The sequence below is a fragment of the Numenius arquata genome, chromosome 14, assembly GCF_964106895.1.
Source record: "Numenius arquata chromosome 14, bNumArq3.hap1.1, whole genome shotgun sequence".
In the NCBI taxonomy this organism is placed as follows: domain Eukaryota; kingdom Metazoa; phylum Chordata; class Aves; order Charadriiformes; family Scolopacidae; genus Numenius; species Numenius arquata.
This window is the reverse complement of record NC_133589.1, coordinates 4,888,626-4,906,196: the sequence shown is the minus strand read 5'-3', so window position 1 is coordinate 4,906,196 and position 17,571 is coordinate 4,888,626. Positions and strand designations below refer to the sequence as shown.

At 60.2% G+C, this 17,571-nt stretch overlaps 2 protein-coding genes across 2 annotated transcripts in view; one reads left to right on the top strand and one right to left on the bottom strand.

Annotated features, from left to right (window-relative positions):
* The window catches only part of MPRIP (myosin phosphatase Rho interacting protein), an 83,759-nt gene extending 82,779 nt beyond the window's left edge, over positions 1–980 (bottom strand). The window contains exon 1 of the mRNA XM_074158366.1: positions 861–980. Within this exon, the coding sequence (XP_074014467.1) occupies positions 861–980 (120 nt within the window). The remainder of the gene's footprint in view (positions 1–860) is intronic.
* Positions 981–11,173: 10,193 nt separating this feature from the next.
* TNFRSF13B (TNF receptor superfamily member 13B) lies at positions 11,174–16,906 on the top strand. The gene is made up of 5 exons (XM_074158728.1): positions 11,174–11,291; positions 13,518–13,658; positions 14,635–14,751; positions 15,357–15,608; positions 16,632–16,906. Exons 2-5 carry the CDS (start codon positions 13,520–13,522, stop codon positions 16,904–16,906), a joined length of 783 nt encoding a protein of 260 aa, XP_074014829.1. The 5' UTR covers positions 11,174–11,291; positions 13,518–13,519.
* The last annotated feature ends 665 nt before the right edge of the window (positions 16,907–17,571 follow it).

Below are 17,571 nucleotides of genomic sequence, written 5' to 3'. Positions count from 1 at the left end.
GACCCCTGGACATCCTACGGGACCAGAGAGCACCCACGGGGTTCCTGAACACCCCATGGGATTCATGGATAGCTGTGGGTTCCCATACTACCCACGGGTTTAGCAGGCACCCCACGGGAACCCACACCGCCCATGGGGTCAGCAGGCACCCCACGGGAGTCCCAGACATCTTAAAGGACCAGAGAGCACCTACGGGCTTCTAAACAGCCCACGGGATTCATGGATACCAGTGGGTCCCTGTGCTCCCCATGGGATCAGCAGGCGCTCTGTGGACCCCCTGGACACCCTACAGGATCAGAGAGCACCCACAGGGCTCCTAAACACCCCACGGGATTCACAAATACCTGGGACCCCTGTGGGGTCAGTAGGCACCCTTTGGGACCCCACAGCACCCGTGACAGCCCACACTACCCGTGGGAGCAGCAAGCACCCACAGGGCCCTGCAACATCTATGTGACCAGCAGGCACCCCATGGGACCCCTGGAGATTCCCTGGGAACCTGTGCTAACCATAGGGCCAGCAGGCACCCATGGGACCTTCTGCTATCTGTGGGACCCTAGGACATCCACGGGACCCTACACTATCCACAGGGTCCTGGGCTATCCGTGGGGTTACTCCTGGGACCCTAAGCTACCCAGTGGACCCCGAGATACCCATGGGGCCACCAGTCACCCACGGGGCTCTACACCACCCACGGGACCCCGGGCTACCTAGGGGGCCAGCAGACACCCCACGGGGACGCAGGGCACCCCAGGGCCGGAGGCGTGGGGGCGGGAAGGGGGCGGGGCGCCGGGGCGGATTTTAGGGGGGAAACCAGTGGGGTTTGGGGTCGGGGGGTGGGGGGGAAGGGAAGGTCCCACCTGGTTGAGGTCCTCGTCGTTGAGCAGGTGGGACTCGCGGGGCTTGAAGCAGTTCTGGCACTTGCTCTTGTTGAAGATGTTGGCCTGGAACTTCCTGCAGGGGTTGTCCTTGGCGGCCATGGCGCGCCCCGCGCCCGCTGCGCGCCCGCTCAGCGCCCCGCCGAGCGCCCGCCCGCCGCCGCGCCCATCGCCGCCTGCGGAGCGCGGAGAGGGAGGTGGTGGTGGTGGTGGGGGTTCCTCAAACAAAACAAGCAAAAAAACCCAACCAAAACCCCAATGAATAAATCAGATAAAATTTTAAAAAAAAAAAAAAAAAAAAAAGGGGCGGAGGGGGGGGAAACGGCAGCAAACTGCAAAGCGGCCGCCTTCCGCAGGGGCTCAGCGGGCGCGCATGGCCGAGCGGCGCGGAAGGCCGCGGTTCCCCCGCCCTGCGGGGCTGGGCCGGGCGCGGTAGGGGGGGGGGGGGGGGGGGGGCCGCGGTGGGGCGGTGGGTGCCCGGTGGCGGGTGCCCGGCAGTGACGGTGGGTGCCCGGCGCTGCCGACTGCGCCGCCCGCAAAGTTTCCAGCGTCCGCGGAGCCAGGCGGAAAAGGGGGCGGGGCCTCGAGCGCCGACGGACGGCCCCGCCCGCCAATGGAGGCGGGAGTCCGCCGCTAACAAAAGGCCTCCCCGGCCAATGGGGTGCAAGGAGAGGGGAGGGCGCGGCGGGGCCGCCTCGGCCCCCTTCGGACGTGGGGGAGGGGCGGTGCGCTGACAGCTGGGGGCGGGGCCGGCTGGGCCCTGCTCCCCCCACCGTGTACTGACCCCCCCCTCACCGCGTACTGACCCCCCCACACCATGCACGGACCCCCCGCACCGTGTACTGACCCCCCCCCCAGCGTGTACTAACCCCCCCACCATGCACAGACCCCTCCCACCGTGTACTGACCCCCCCCACCGTGTACTGACCCCCCCCTCACCGTGTACTGACCCCCCCACACCATGCACAAACCCCCCGCACCGTGTACTGACCCCCCCCCCCAGCGTGTACTAACCCCCCCACGATGCACAGACCCCCTCTCACCGTGTACTGACCCCCCCCACCATGCACAGACCCCTCCCACCGTGTACTGACCCCCCCCACCATGCACAGACCCCCCTCACCGTGCACTGATCCTCCCTCACAGTGTACTGACACCCCCCCACCATGCACAGACCCCCCCCACCATGCACAGACCCCCCCTCACCATGCACAGACATGCCCCCCCCACCCTGCACGGCTCCCTCATCCCTTGCACTGATGCTCCCACACACACACATTGTGCACCAGACCCCCCCCTTTTTTGCACAGGCCCCTCTGTGCTCTAAGCCAGCCTGTGGGGACCCCTGTGCCACTCACCGCTGTCCCCCCCCTCCATGCATGAGCCCTCCGCATCCCCTGCACCACACACAGCCCCCCCCCCCATATAGCACAGTGACCCCCCCGCACCATACAGCCCCATGCACAGCCCAGGTCCCTCCTGGCCACCCAGCAGGGTGGGCACAGGGTACGAGGTGTGGGGTTTGCACCCCCACAGCCTCCCCCCAACAGAGGGATGCCCCGGGGGGCAGCTCTCCCTCCCCACACACAGGGACCAGCCCACGCCCCTGCCCCTACGCTTGGAGGGTGCATGGTGACATGGCCCCAAGGGTGACACAGACCCCATTAACCCTGACCTCGGGCACAGCCCCGACCCTGGTTCAGGTGGGCACGTGGGAGGGGGTTCATCACCCGTTTGGACACCCAAATTCGGCAGAGATGGGGAGGGGGGGGAATAGGAAAATCATGCCCCTCCTGCAGCTGTGCAACTTGTGGTGCTGGGGACCTACTGGGACGAGGCAGGGGACGGGGTTGCCACCGCCCCAGGGCCGGCAGGGAACTCCTCTGTTTGTCCAGTGCATTTTTATCCGGTGGAAACCGGCAGCACCGGCCGGTAAATACACCCGACCGGACGATAAGGACCCGGAGCGAGGGTGCGGATTTGGCCTCCTGGCTCCATCCCTGGGGGTGGCCGAGGGACCCACCCGCGGGCACACACCGGGTCTGGTTTTACCATCCCATCCCTAATTCTGCACAGAGAAGAACCAGAGCAGGGACCTCAGTGCCTGTGGAGCATCACCGGGGCCGGAGAGACATGGCAACGCCAGCCCCGGAGCGTGGTGACAGCAGGAGTGTCCCAATCCTCACCTCCAAAATGCATCCCAGCCCGGCACGTCCCACCAGGCTCGGATGCCGCCGGGGCACACAGCGTCTCCCGCTCACCCCAATATTCCCCGCCAGCGTGGGACGCGGCCCTGCTATTAGGGACAGCCACACCGACCTTCCCGGGTTTGTTGGGACCAGGAAAAACCCGTCGGAGAAGAGGCGGCGGCGCGGTCCCCTCGCACCCGGCGCTGCCCCATCGTTTGATGTGGGGCCCGGCCTCGGCAGCCTCGCCACGCCGGCTCCGCGCTGTCATCCTGGAGTAAATAAAGACCAGCACAATTGCCTGCTTGTTTATTAATTTTTTTTTATTTTTTTTTTCTTCATCAAAGGCTGCTTTAATCATCTCTCTCCCTCCTGCCATCGCCACTCGCAGCACACACGGAGCTGGCGTGCCACGGATTAGGGATGGGACAGCGGAGCTGTGGGGTGGCCCTGCTCCCGCACTGGTGCCACCGCAACTAAAAACCCATTAAATAAAAGAGATAAAATTAAAAAAGGGGGACTGCACCCTCACCTGACCCTGCACTGGCTGCCTGGGCAGCCCACGCGATGCTCCCGGGAGGGACATGCAGGCTGAAGGGTGGCCACCATTTCCCCCATCACTAGTTTGGGTGGATTTTCTCACCTTTCCCTTGACCCTAATGTTGTAAAAGCAGCACGGCTCTTCCCCGGGGAGGGAGGATTTTCCCCTCTGGGATTTACAGACCCTGACACCCTCGCCGTGGGTCCAGGGTTCACCTGGCACATGACTGCTGAACTCCGGCTCTTCAGACAAGGGCGGGCGATTTTCCTGATCAGGTCTTCTCTTGCCCTGATCCCTTTTTCCTCCCCCCCTCCATCCCCGATCTTGTTGGATTATTCCCTGCCACATCCCTTGCTGAGGACCTGCCGTGCCCTGCATCCCACAGGTCCCAGAGATGCCCAGAATTTTTTTTCCATCAAAAATTCCCTCTGCAGCTTCCCAGGCACCTCTACCTGCTGTCCCCATGGTCCCTGGCTCTTTGCCACCTACTCGGGGTTCCCCATGGGCTGGCAGAGGCACAACGCATGGCCAACACGAGGGCCCCTCGTGCACACAGCATCCTCCCGCGCTCCCGGGATGAGCAGGGTGACTCATCTCCCAAGGGATTTGGGTGGGGAGCTGGGGGACAAGGGGACAGGGGTGACCAGTGCGTGTGTCCCCCCATTGATATGCAGAGAGATGGAGCAGGGACCCTCAGGCTGAGGGGACCCTCCAGAAGCGAAGGGTCTGCCCTTTCCCCAGCACCACGGGGCACTGTCCCCCCCCAAAAAGGGCACGGTGTTGGCACAGAGCACGGCAGAGGCCAGGGCTGGCATCTCCCACGCCACGGGCTGACATGGCCGAGCTGCAGCGTGGCTGGGGGCCACGACCTGGCGCCACGCACGGCCCCACCGGAGCCGGCAGCACCTCGCGGGAAGCAGCTGGTGCCGGTGCTGGCTCCAGCCTCTCCAAAAATCCAGCTGAACGGGACGGGCCTCTCCGCAAACCTGTCGAGCCGCATTCAGCCGCGCCGGAGCCAGCGTCCGTGCGCCGCCAGCCGCCCGTGTGCCACGTTCGACGTGTGCAGCCGCCGAAAACTCGCTGCCGATGACTCTCCACATGCCCCAGGCCTCGGCACAACCGTGGCACCGAGGTCCCCCATGGGTGCCGCGGAGGCACGTGTCCCACCCCGCCGTCCCCCCCATCGCCCCCGCCATGGGGACACCCGGTTGGGACAGCCGTGTGTAACAGGTCTCCTCAGCCCAGAGCCAGTCTGGAGCAGTTTTCTCAAATGAGGGCAATTAAAGTAATGGGAAAATGGAAAGTATTCGTCAGGGAGCTGCGGTGGCGGGGGGGGGAAGGCGCTGCGGTGAGTCAGCGATCCAAACTGAAGCCCCAGCGCCAGGTAAACAAGCTGCAAACCAGAAGGTGTTAGTCACCGGCTCTGCCTGCGCCGGCCCCAGCCTGGGACGGGCATCATCGAAACCCTCCTGCTCCGGGAAAGGGTTCGGTGGCACCAAACCCCACCGGCAAGAGGAGAGCAGCACCCGCTCCCCACCGTGGCGTGGAGGTCCCGCCAGGGCCATCCATCTCCTCCATCTGCGAGGATGTCACTGGAATGGGGACGTGGGACGTGTGGCCGTGCATCATTTTTCAGGCGAAGATGTGATGCAGCACTTTTTCCCACGGGGCCGGGTGCTGCCAGAGCAGGAGCAGGATGGCCAAGTGCTCCTCCTGGGTGGCCATAGCTCCCTGTAGGACCTTGGGCAAGTCATTTAATCTCTCTGCGCCGCCACCTCGCTGTCATTATGGTGGAGCCAGACGGATGGATGCCCAGGGGAGAGGGCAGGATTCATGGTTTAAATCCGGCAGGCCCTGGGATCCCCATTGGATCCAGGCTGGGATGGAGCAGTGCCTGTGAGGGCTCCCCTCCTCCTGCCCTGCACCAGGTGAAGTCGGTGCCATGAGGGGCTGGATGCAGCCCCTAGAGCCAGCCAGGCCAGCTGGAGGGGGGTCCAGAGCCCCCCTAGCCCAGCCCTGCCTGGGGAATATCTGGCAGGGGAGCCACTGGCCAGGGGAGGCTTGGATGCCCCTCAAGCGACCCTGCATCTAATGGGGGTGAAACCCACAGGTTAGAAATCTGTATGGGGGTGAAAAACACCCCTCACAGATGGAGGCGAAGCCCCCCAGGCTGCCCCAGTTACTGTCTCTGTGCCCTGCCCGACCTGTGTCCAATTTTCCCATTGGGAAAAATAGAAGGACACAAATTATCCACTGGAGGAAATCCACAGCGCTCAACTGCAGCCCAGAGAGGAGGATGCAGCTCCCATGGGGCCGGATAAGACCATGGGGATGGTCCAGCGCAGCCCTTTCCTTTGCTGGATACTCACACACACAGAGGCCTGAGCTTGTCCCAGAAACCACATTAAATCACGTCCCCCCGAGCAGAGATTTCCTCTTGTCAAGAGACGCCAAATGCCTGTGAGTTCATACCCTTCTCCTAAAATTGGGCCAATGGTTAATTACGCTCCCGGTCGGGTTATTGGTGACGGGGTTCCATGGCTGCTTCCTGCTATTGGACCTCGCCGGGCTTCAGCAGGGAAAAATCCAGCTCTTTTGTTCCCACACATGCCCCTCTCATCCGTACCCCCCCCCCCACCTTTTGGCTGGGCTTTGCCTGTTCAGCTGGGCAGAGCGGATCCCCCTGCGAGGGGACCGGCTGCTCGTCCTGCTCGCTCCCCTCTCACCGCCAGCCTCAGCATCCCTGCTACAAATATTGTCCCGTCCAGCTTCCTCCATCGCTAGCCCCCTTGGCCACTGCCCCCCGAGCTGCCAGCCACAGCTGTCGGATGTCTGCTCTGCTGACTCCATATAATGCAAGTTTTACAAACGAAAAATGTCACATGGCTGTAAATTAAATACTTTGGAGAAACCCATTATAATGCAGCAGCACAATTAGCTTTATCAGCCTGCCCAGAGTCATGCCAAAAACCAAAGCCGACTCACTTGACAGGAGCTGCCATCCATGAAACCAAGCTAACGACCTTAATTATATTTTTAGCTTCTAATTTTTGGCTGACAGTATCCCCAATTACCCAGCCCATAATTTGCCCAGGCACTGCGATCCGTCTACCTGGTCTGTAATTCCCAGGGTCAGCCCTTTTATCCCTTTTAAATATTAGACTCCCACTGGCCGCCCTCCAGCCCTCTGGAATTTCCTCAGGGTTTTTAGTGTTAAAAATTAACAGCAGAGCTCCTCGGCAGCCTGTGAGCCCCTTCCCGCCAGGGTCCTGCCAGAAACGCCTCTCATCATGAGAAGATCCAGCGATGCTGGAGGTGGGGATGGGGAGTTAAAAACACCCTGTTATCCGATCAGCTCCTCTGGCCAAAGATTGTTCTTTGACTCATTTTCCTTATCTGCCACCCACGCTTTACACCTCAGCACACTTCCCTGGCGCTGAAGCCTCCTTTCCCTGCCCCTTCGTTAGGCATTTATAGGGTTTTATCCTTGTTTCTGTGCCAGCCCTCAGCCAAGCCGGGTCTCTCCCCATCCGGCTGTCCTTCCCCTCCAGTTGGCTACTGGGTTTGGGGAGCTGGCCCTGAACACAGTCTGGTTTTCAGTAACGCTTCCCTCTCCTCATCTGCACCAGGTTTTGGCAAGGTAGCTCTTGCAGCATCACCCACGATGGGCACCCTGGAGCCTGTCTTGCCCTGGGGTTCACCCACAGCCCCCCTGCACAACCACTGCGAGGGGGCAGACCCCACTGCGTGGGGGCTGCCAAAGTGCCCAGACACCAGTGTGTGCTGGGCATCCTTGGGATGATGCCCCACTGCAGCCCCGTGAGGCGATGGCAGGATGGGACAGTGGTGCAAAGGGAGGAATGGAGCGGTGTGGGGTGTGTGGGGGCACCTGAACCCCACGTTGACCTTGGGGCTGGTGCAAACAGAGCAGGTAGGAGCCAGCCTGTGGGGCAGCATCCTCCCTGGCACAGAGACCATGACCATGCTGGGCAAAGGCAGGGCTGGAGTGGCCAGTTGGAGGATGTAAAGGCAGCCAGGGCACCCAGCGGGGAGGCAGGCTGGGCTAGCCAAGGGTGCCATCTCCTGGGGAGAGACCCAAACAGCCGGGAGCACGGCTGAGGACTGAGCATCCTGGCGCAGGATGGGTCCCCCATGGGCTGCAGGAGTGGGGGGACTGGTGATGCACCCCGGGGTGCAGCATCCTTGCTGCCCTTGGCTGGGTTGCGGTGTTGCAGGCCGGGAAGGCAGGGATGCTCCAGCCACGGCGGCAAACATGCCGTGGTGGTTCTTCACGAGCAGGATGGTCACGGTGTGGCTGTGGCTCCTCAGCTGTGTGTGGACACCACGCACTCGGCTGGGCACCTGCCCGCACCAAAAAAAACAGGTGGCGGTGGCTGTTTGCACCAGAAACCTTGTAGTTTTGGTCACGGAGCAGCTCTGCGTTTCACCACGAGGAATCGGTGGTGGTGGCGGGTCACTGAGGACAGACAGCACAGGGGACGGGCCCATCCTGACCCCAGCGCATTCGAGCGCATGTGTCCACAGGGAATTAGGGTGAAAGAAATGAGTCCTCGGAGCCATCTGTGCTCAGCTCGGCCTCCCAGTTGCTGGTTTCAACCCAAAATGACTCCTCTTCCCCTTCCTACCCCTGCGGCCCCTCGTTTCGGGTCCCAAAGGGAGCACGTGTGCGAGCAAACGCCTTGGCCAAGGTGGCCGAGCCCTGCCCAAGCACGGGGACCACAAAGGGCAGAGAGGCTGAGGAGAGGCCGGGAGGAAAATACCCCAGCAAAGCTGCTCAGAGGAAAGGAGAGGCATCCCCCCAACATTTTCAGAGCCGAACATTACCCACCCTGTCTGCCTGTCACCTGCAGCTCTCCTTGCAGCGATGCCGCTGGGGCAAGAGCCCAGAAGAAAAAAAAATCATTTCATTATCGGGACAAAATTGGGCTCTCTCACCCCAAATTGACTGTGGCATCTCTGGAGCCACATGCAGATGGATGCTGAAGGACGGAAAATGATGCAGGGGGATGCAGAGGGGATGCTGTGGGATGCAGAAGGATGCAGAGGGATGTACCACACTGGGAGGGATGCATGGGGAACTGCTGATCGATGCTCTCCCACCAGTGGCACACAGCAAAGGAAGGGTTTAACCCAGAAGAAGGTGCTGGCAGCAGCTGCCTGATCCCTGCTGGTGTCCCAGAGCACAGGGACAACCCCAAGCAGGGCAGGTCATCAGCCACCGCTTGTTTGGAGGTGCTTAAGAGCCACACATGGTCCTCGGAGGCTGAGGGAGAGGGTGATGCTGCTCAGGGCACAGAGGGTTGGGCTGTTGGGGCTCATGGCTGAGGAGATGGGGCTCCAGTCACAGCACACACTGAGAATTTTAAAGCCGAAATCACATTGCCTGATCTCTGCTCAGCGAGGAGGGACAAAGTGCTTCTCACTTCCCTCTTGAGGGCACACAAGGGTGGAAACTGCAAGTCTCCCACTGCTATTTACAGAGGCAGGTTTCCCCTGCAAAACCCCGAGAGCCGGAGCGCAGGGCTGGGGCCATCGCTCCAGGGCCGTGCTCTGCCCCATTCAAGCAGTGCAGGCAACACCAAAATCATTATTTCCTTTACCATCGGCTTTAGCTCTGCAGGTGACTGGGCCATGGGCTCTGCCATCTGCTCAGGACACAGCACAAGTGGGACGAGTCTGCATATGGATGGCCAGCAACTATGTGCAAAGGTGTATTTTTCTCCCAAGCCCTTGCACCACGCAACCCCCCTCTCCCAGCCGTGCCTCTGCCTTCCCCCTCCCTCCCAGGACCCTCCACAGGTCTTCCCGGTGGGAGACTCAAGCCCAGCGATGATCCCATCCCTTACATCAGATGCACATCAGAGCCACGACCTGCGTTGGTGCCGCAGTGTCCCTGTGGCCATGGTGTCCCCCCCCCTCCCAGCCCTCGGTCCAAGCCCTGTGGTCCATCGGATGGTGCCGACGCTGGTTCCCTCCCTCCCGCAGGAGCTGGGACACGATGGGCCACATCCAGCCGCAGTTTCTCTGCTTTGGTCTTTGTTCCCTGTGAGAGGGTTCAGCCTCCGGTGTCCCTGCAATGGACACAGAGCGGTGCACCCGGCAAGTGGCCTTTTGGTCTCCCTCGGTTGCCATGGTAAGCACAAAGTAGGAGTTTTTGAACTGAACGGAAAAAACCTTGACGCTGCCCCACTGATGTTTATAGAAAGTAACAGGTATTGCTTCTTCCTTCCCGCTTCAGCTGCTTCTGCAGAAAGGTCCCACCGGGCTGAGCTGAGTCACTGTCCTGCCACGCTCCCAGCGCCCCTCGCCCTTTCCTGGTGGCAAGGTCATGGTCACGTCACAGCCCTTCCCAGCGCCTCTATGGGAGAGGGGGAGAAACCTCCAGAAATGAACGCCCTGCCAGTGGAAAAGGGAGAAACCAGTAACCGGACAGTCCAGCATTGCTTTCCACCGGCCAGATCTACATGGGGTATTTTGCTGGTTGGAGGCCCCAGGGCAGTTGTGGTCGCAGCCTGCTCTCTTCTGCCCTGGCTGAGCAAAGGGAGACGGTCCCACCACCACGGTGGGGGCAGAGTCCCCACCTCGGAGGCAGCCCTGGGGGTGCTGCCTTTGGCTGCTCTGTCCCGGGTTCGCTGATCAAGCCCATTCCACTTGCAGGGTGAGGTGAGATCTAAAAATAAATATACAGCTGTACTCTTGGAGGCTGCCAGCAGCGCAGAGGTAGCTCTTTCCCTCTGTGAACACCAAGCGGTGTCATTATTGCTTCATGCACCTCCACTGCTGGCAGTGAGGGCAGCGCCGGGCTCCGAGCCCAGCCGGGACCTCCGTTGCCCACGCAGGGCAGCACAGCACAGCACAGCACAGCACAGCACAGCACAGCACAGCCCTGCAGCAACCCTCCTGCCTCCACGGAACTAGAGAAAAGCGGTGTTTAAAGCATCTTATTGGGGCCCAGGAGATGCTCTACATGCCGTGAGCAGGAGACAGGCCAGTGGGGTGGGCTGACCGTCCTGCGGGCAGGGAAAGGATGGGAGCACAGAGTGATGCTCGGTCCTGGCTGGAAGCAGGGGAAGTGCCATGTGGCATCAGTGCGATGTCACCCACAGGGCTCTGCCGGCTGTGACAGAGACCCCTGGCAAGGGGGACTTGCTCCTCTCCACCTGCAGCATCCCCTGTGGCTGCACGGCCTCTTGCGCTGACATAGCTGCTCCTTCTTGGCAAATCCTGGGAAAGCAATAACCCACTGGGTCTCCCACCGGCTCTCCTGACCCAGGAAAGCTCTTTATGGAGCAAAACATCCTTCTCCGCAGAAGAAAACCTCCCACTGCAGCCAGGCAATGCAAGGGCAGGTGCTGCAGAGCCCCCACCCCTGCAAAGCCCCTCTGCAATGTGGCCGCCTGTCCCAGGACACCCCTCCTCGATGGGTGCCTCCCTCCGTCCCTGTCCCCTGAGCCCAGGGACGCCCAGCGAGCCAATGCAACGCGCCGTGCGTGCGGCAGATTTGCATCGAAGGGATAAGGGGAAACCCCAGGAAACGCAGAGCCCAGGCATTAATCAAATCTATCTCTAATAATAAACCTCCTGAGCAATGCGCGGGCTCGGGGCTGGAGCTCGCCGTGCAATGGCAGGAGCCGAGGGGGACTAGAAGCCGCGGGAGAGTCAAACGTGAGTGACCCCATGGGCGCTGGGGACCAGGGACATGGGGGTGAGGGGCTTGTCTGTGCCAGAGTCTGGGGCCACAGTGGCATTTCCAGAGTGCTGGCGGGGAGTGGAGGGTCTCCCCAGGCTCTCGCTGGAGGAGCAGACCCACCACAAAGGGCTTCCACCCTGCTGAAGATGGTCAGTGTCATGGGGCTGGAGATGAAGTGGTCGCTTAATGCTTTGGATGAGGGATCCGTAGGGGAGTTTGGGGTGCTGGTTCCTGGTGGGTGCAGGGGCTGAGGGGGGGACGCACCCGGCTCTGCTGGAAAACCTGTGGCTGCAAAGCCTGGCTGCACCATGCCAGGAGCACCAGGCAGACCTTGAGGCTCCCCAGAGAGTGTAGCTCAGCTATTGGGCAGGATTTGTCCCACATGAGGCCAAACCCATCTTGGACCTGCCTGTGCAGCAGAGGGGAAGGAGCTGCCCAGTCTGCAGCCCCCGGGCTTAGACACAGTCCCAAATCTCCACTTCCCATGCAGTTACCCCATGTGAAACCCCACTGTAGCTCAGGGATGACCAGGCTCACCGCCATCCCCAGGGCTCGCCACCATCTGTGGGGGGGCTTCTCTTTCTTCTCTTTGGGTAAAAAAATATCTTCAAAGAGCATCTGAGAAGAACGCCAGCCTGAGCCTCGCTCTGCCCTGGGGAATGTCTTCAGTCAGCTCAATAGAAAGTAATTATTTAATTTTATAGCAATGTTAATTGAACAACTGGGACTACAAGGCCAGCAACCCTGTGCAGAGTGGATTTATCCCTGAGAACGGGGAGGGGGGGGCTTTCCATGTGCTGCCCCAGGAAGGAGCCAGTTCACAGCAGGCAGCGGAGGGAGCCCACCTTCAGCCCCTCTGCAGGGAAGGAGCTTTGTGGGTGACGACAGGACAGATGGACACGCAAAGTGCCCGACTGCTGCAGTCCCACGTACTAGAGAGAGAGGGGTTTTCTATATAAAAAGGAGGGTTTCTATATAAAAATCAAAGTTTGGCTTTGCAACGGCTCCAGCCAAGGCGAGGTGCAGCCTTTGGGCACGCGGAGGCTGATGCAGTGCTGCGGCATCGGGGGGGGGGGTTTAAACCTTTCGGGTGCTGTCAGCCCCGGCAGGAAACAGCTGTGGCTGCCGGCACGGCTCCACGGAGGGATGCGGTCGCCCACCAGCTCTCTCGGTCACCAAACGGCACATTTCCACTGCGGCCGCCCTCGTGATGGGTTAGAGGTTCCTGCAGATGCTCGGTTGTGCTCGCCGCAGACCACGCGTGTGGCTCGGCACGGCACGGCTGAGATGGACCGAGACCATCACTTGGGTTGCCTCCAAGGCCAAACCTTGCGGTGGCACAGCTGAGGTTGCAGCCAGAGATATGCAGCACCCAAAGATGGGGACAGGCGCAAACAGTTCCTCTGCTAATAAGTAAAAGCTCATTAGCAACCTAATTCTTAAAACTCTAAGTTGTTGGCTAGATTTTTGCACTGCTGCCGACGTCTCACTCCTGCGCCTTTGGTGTCGCACCAGCCCACACAGGCACAGGGCGCACCACGGCAGGAGGATGGGACAAAGGGATCCTCGCAGGGACAGGAGCACATCCACCCCCAGGCGTCCCGGCTGGCGCTGGTTCAACCAGTGCTTAAAGCTCTCCCGGAGAGACCTCCCTCCTTCTACCGCTCAGAGGAGTTTTACACATCAAAATCGGGTTTCGCTATGATGCCAGAGCACTGTTATGACGTCAGAAATTACGCACAGGGTGGCACGAACCGCCCCGATGCCACAGAGGAATTCAGAAGTTTCCAGAATTAAAAGTAGTTTCAGAAGACTTTGACAGTGGCCATTCTGGTCTTCTTTCTGTTATTTTCAGAAAAGCGTATAAAGGCAGGAGCGGTTCCCACTGCTCTCGCTCCCGCAGGCAGTCGTGTGTGTCGCCAGACCATCAGGGCACAGCACAGGGCCCACCTATAAGCCGGGGTGGTCTCCCTGGATGTCCCCAGGGACTGGCACAGGACGTGCTCACGTAGGGCTATAATTTGAAGAGCTTAAAAAAGTAGATTTTGCTGTATGCTCTTGCCTAAACCAAGGACCAGAGAAGGCTGGGTCACAACCGCGCACCCCCCCTGCGAGGGGTCCCAGCCCTAGCAAAGGGACGAGGTGGCCGCAGGGCAGCCCGGTGGTGGCCACCCCCTACCTACTCACCTCCCGTTCCGCAGCCATGGATGGGATGCACGTCGGGTGGGATGCCATGAACAATTGCACCGACCAGCAGTACTGGGACACCCTCCTTTACCAGTGCATCCCCTGCAGCCTCGTCTGCGGCTGGCCCACCGTGAGGAGGTGCGCTGCCCTGTGCGGTGAGTCCCGGGGGACGGTCGGGGGTCACCGTGGGGCTGTTACTTGTGGGGTTCTCCTTGGATGGAATGGGCAGCGATGGGGCAAAGCTGGGAGGGGAGATCAGACCCTGGGACGAGCCACAGGGCAGGCTCTGATCCAGCTCAGCTCAACTGAGCTTCAAGCCAAAAACGGCAGGGGACGCGACAGCTTCCCAGCCATGGTCAACACCCATATCCCCCATCAGTGACACCCCACCCTCCAAAAGCAGGGCCTCGGGACACATCGGGCTCATTTGATGTGGGTAATTATAAACTCAAGCTGTACGTTTGCGAGGCTGCACTGCGAGCCTTGTGCTGGGGCGGGCACCAAGGTGCAGCGATAATGGATGAGGTCGAGGGAGACGGAGGCACTTTGCACCCAAACCCTGTGCGTGGCCCCTTCCCTCCCCATGGAGCCGTGGTCCGGGACGGCTGCACCCTGTCCCAGGGCACGCAGGGCTGCGAGCAGTGACAGGTCACGTCTCCCCACTGGGGACAGGAGATGCCACCCCCGGGGTCCTGAGCCAGCGCTCAGGCAGGTTTTGGTGTGTCCCAAAAGTCCCAGGGCGGCAGCAGCTCTAAGAGGAGCAACAGGAGGTGCCGCGGGTGGGTACGGCTGCTCACGCCTGGCTGGGTACCGTCCCCTCCCCGCGCAGCCGCCGGCTGATGCTTTTCCCCAGTATTCATCCTACGGCCAAACGCCACTGCAAATCCCGTGGATCTGTCACCCTGCCAGCCCCAGAGAGGTTGTCAACACTTACGGCAGCGCACAGGTCTCGCCCTGCGCCCGTCTGAGCCCTGAGCTCGTTCAGGGTGGCCACAGGCACGTCCTCGCGTGACGCAAACACCCAGGGTGGTGGGAAGGCAGTGGTTTGGGAGCTTCATGCTCAAACGACAGGAGAGGAGGAGAAGGAGGACACGCACAGGACACCGTGTTCATCTCCCTCCCCTCCCGCAGAGTCCATGGACTGCAACAGGAAAGCCGGCTTCTACTACGACGAGCTCCTGAAAAAATGCATCAACTGCACCACGATCTGCGGGCAGCACCCGAAGCAATGCGCCCCGTCCTGCGAAGGTAAGGCTGTGCGGGAGGGCAGGGAGAGCCGGGATGCGGGGCTGGAAGAGGAGGCGGGTTGGGGGACGGAAGCCTGGAAAGGGGCAGCAAACCCCCTCTCTCCGTCCTGGAGGTTGCGCGTGCTGCCACTTCACTGGGACCGGGGAAAAGAAAGCCAGGGTGTCTCTCTCTCTCCAGTTTTCTCCATCATACGGTGCATTTTCCCTTTAGCCTGCCAGTGTTTTACAGACCTGCCCATCGGCTCTACCAGCCAGGGGCAGGGTGGGTAGTTGCGTTCCCCACTTTGCTGGGCTGCTTCCAGCCCTTGGAAAGGGGGAGCAGGAGGGGATGGGCTATTCTCCCCTGAGATCTACAAGTCCCATGTTGGGGTTGAGCCGTGAGCACTGGAGAAGGGTGGGATTGGGGGGTGGGAAGGGATCTCCTCTACTACACCATGGAAGAGAAACGCAAGCAAACAGAGGTGGTGGTGCATAGTTGCTTTCAAATTCTTTCCAAGCAGAGTGCAGGAGTGCCATTAACAACGCCCTTTCCTTATCAAAGAGTAAATAGCATGAAGTGTGTCCCCGAGGGGTCTCTAAGCACACCCATCTCTGCCTGGCCCACAGGAGGTACTCTGGTGGCCACCCCGCCTCTGGCTGCAGCCCTGGACACGGCCTTGCCCCCGGCGTCTGTGCTGGAGCAGAAGGCGTGTGTGGAGCAGGAGCCATGGCTGGTGGTGTACCTGCTGCTGGGACTCTGCCTCTGCACCCTCCTCTGCTCCCTGCTCCTGGGCTGGACCCACCTGCGGAGGAAGGGAGAGGTGGTCTCCTGCCAAGCCACCCCTGGGACCTGCCACCGCAGGGAGGACTCCTCTAAAGGTGAGTGCTGGCTTTACTGGGGGGACTGGGAGAGGATGGGGAGCTTGTGGTGGTACCACTGCGGGGGGGACGAAAAGCAGAGCCAGGTTGTAAGAGGGTGGGGAGGAAAAGCAAAGCCAGTGATGTGTGATGCGGTCCAGTCTGAGCCTGGAAGAGGAGCAGACCTGGAGCCCTGTGCCCCAATTCTCCACCGGAACCCCCTTCTCAGTCTCTCTTTTGAAGTCACCTGCAGAGCTTCCCGCTGCCACACAGGGGCTGGAGCTGCACCATCAACCTGCAGCTCTCCTTCTCCGTCCAGAGGCTGAGCCGTGGCGAGGTGGAGCTGCAAAAAGCCAACCCTCTTCCGAAGCGCTCCAGGTTCCTTCGCCTGGGGCTGCTTTGGGGCGAGCTGCTGCCTGGCAAGAACATGGTAACTACTTGCTCCTTCAAAGATGCTCACGATGCAGCCGCTCCTCTGAATCACCTTGCGGCACCAAACGCTGAAGTTTTAGCCCTGGAACCAGAGGAGCTTCACAAATCTTTGCTTTAGGGAGAAAAGATAGGGAAAGGATAACATGCAGTAAGGCAACATAGTAAAAAAAGATGGTTTTATTCTCCCTCCTCTGCTCCTCACCTGCCTTGAAAAATAAAAAGGTCTGCTCACTTATTTACGTATATACGTACACGTTTACATCCGTACACCTCAAAGCCAGTCGTGGTGGATGTCACAGAAAAAAAAAAAAAAAATCACAGAGAAAAAGCCCACGAGCCTGTGCGTAGCTCAGAGTCACTCCAGCAGAACCGTAACTCAAGCCATCCCTCCCTGCTTCGGTCGAAGGACACGGTGGCATTGAACGTTCCACTTTTAAGGGAAGCCGTCAGGTTCAAAGAGATTTACCGTGTGCTTTTTAATACCCCTGGCCTAACCCTGCTTATCAGGTCTCAGATGATGGAGCAGAGCCCTCCGACAGCTCGCGTCCAGCCCGCGGAGGCTAGAAGTGCTCCCAAAACCCCTTAAGTTAACACATACGGGTTTATTTGCAGATCGTCTGGTGGAAGCGGGCAGCGTTGGTGACGGATCCACCGGCAGCAGGGTCCCAGAGCCAGTGGAAACCTGTGGCTTCTGCTTCCCTGGACATGGCTCCGCCGTACAAGAGACCAAATCATGCCACGGCACCTCCTATCCCATCGGGGAAAGGGCTGCTCCCTCTCACACCGGGATATGCAGCACGGGAAGCGCTGGGACCATTCCCAGCCCTGACGATGGCCACTTCAAAATCATATGTTCTCCTTCACAAGAGAAGACGCCCATGGCGTGACCGCAGAGAATGTTCCTGCGCAGGATCAGAAAGGAGAGACGCTCCCTCTGCCCCCAAAACACGGCTGCTTCTCCCTCCATTTCCAGTGACTGTAACGGCTTCTACCAGGACGGGTGGACCCGGCCCAGTCTTTGCCCAAGGGCTGTAGGCTGCAGACAGTGCTGTTTTCTTCCACTCAGGAAATGAGATTCTCATTATTCTTGTGCCCTCCCAGTGATAGAAGTCGCTTCCCATTTAGCATCCTCTGCCTTGACCCCTGCAGACTCCTCCGTGCATCCCAGTCACGAGGAGTGATGTCTCGTTGGGAGTTTTCATCCAGGTTCCACCGCCAGCGTCACTTTGTCTCTGCAAAGAGTGTTGATGCAGAGCCAGGATCTGACCGCGGCGTCCATCGGTCCCCACGGAGAGCACACCCTTCCCTGCTTGAAAACTCTACCGTGTAACACAAGTGATTCCCAGGCAGAGCCGTGAGCACCTCAAACGCGGGCGCAGACCCAAGAAGTCACTAGTGGAAGTTATAACGTCCACTGAATGCCACCGCCACACTCTCAAGGGTGGCGTGTTTCTGACTTTAACAGAAGTTTCTTTACAGGACAGAACATTTGGTAGGACACAACGTGGAAAGCTCCACTGCCGGCTTTCACCACTGCTGGGAAGGGGAGGAC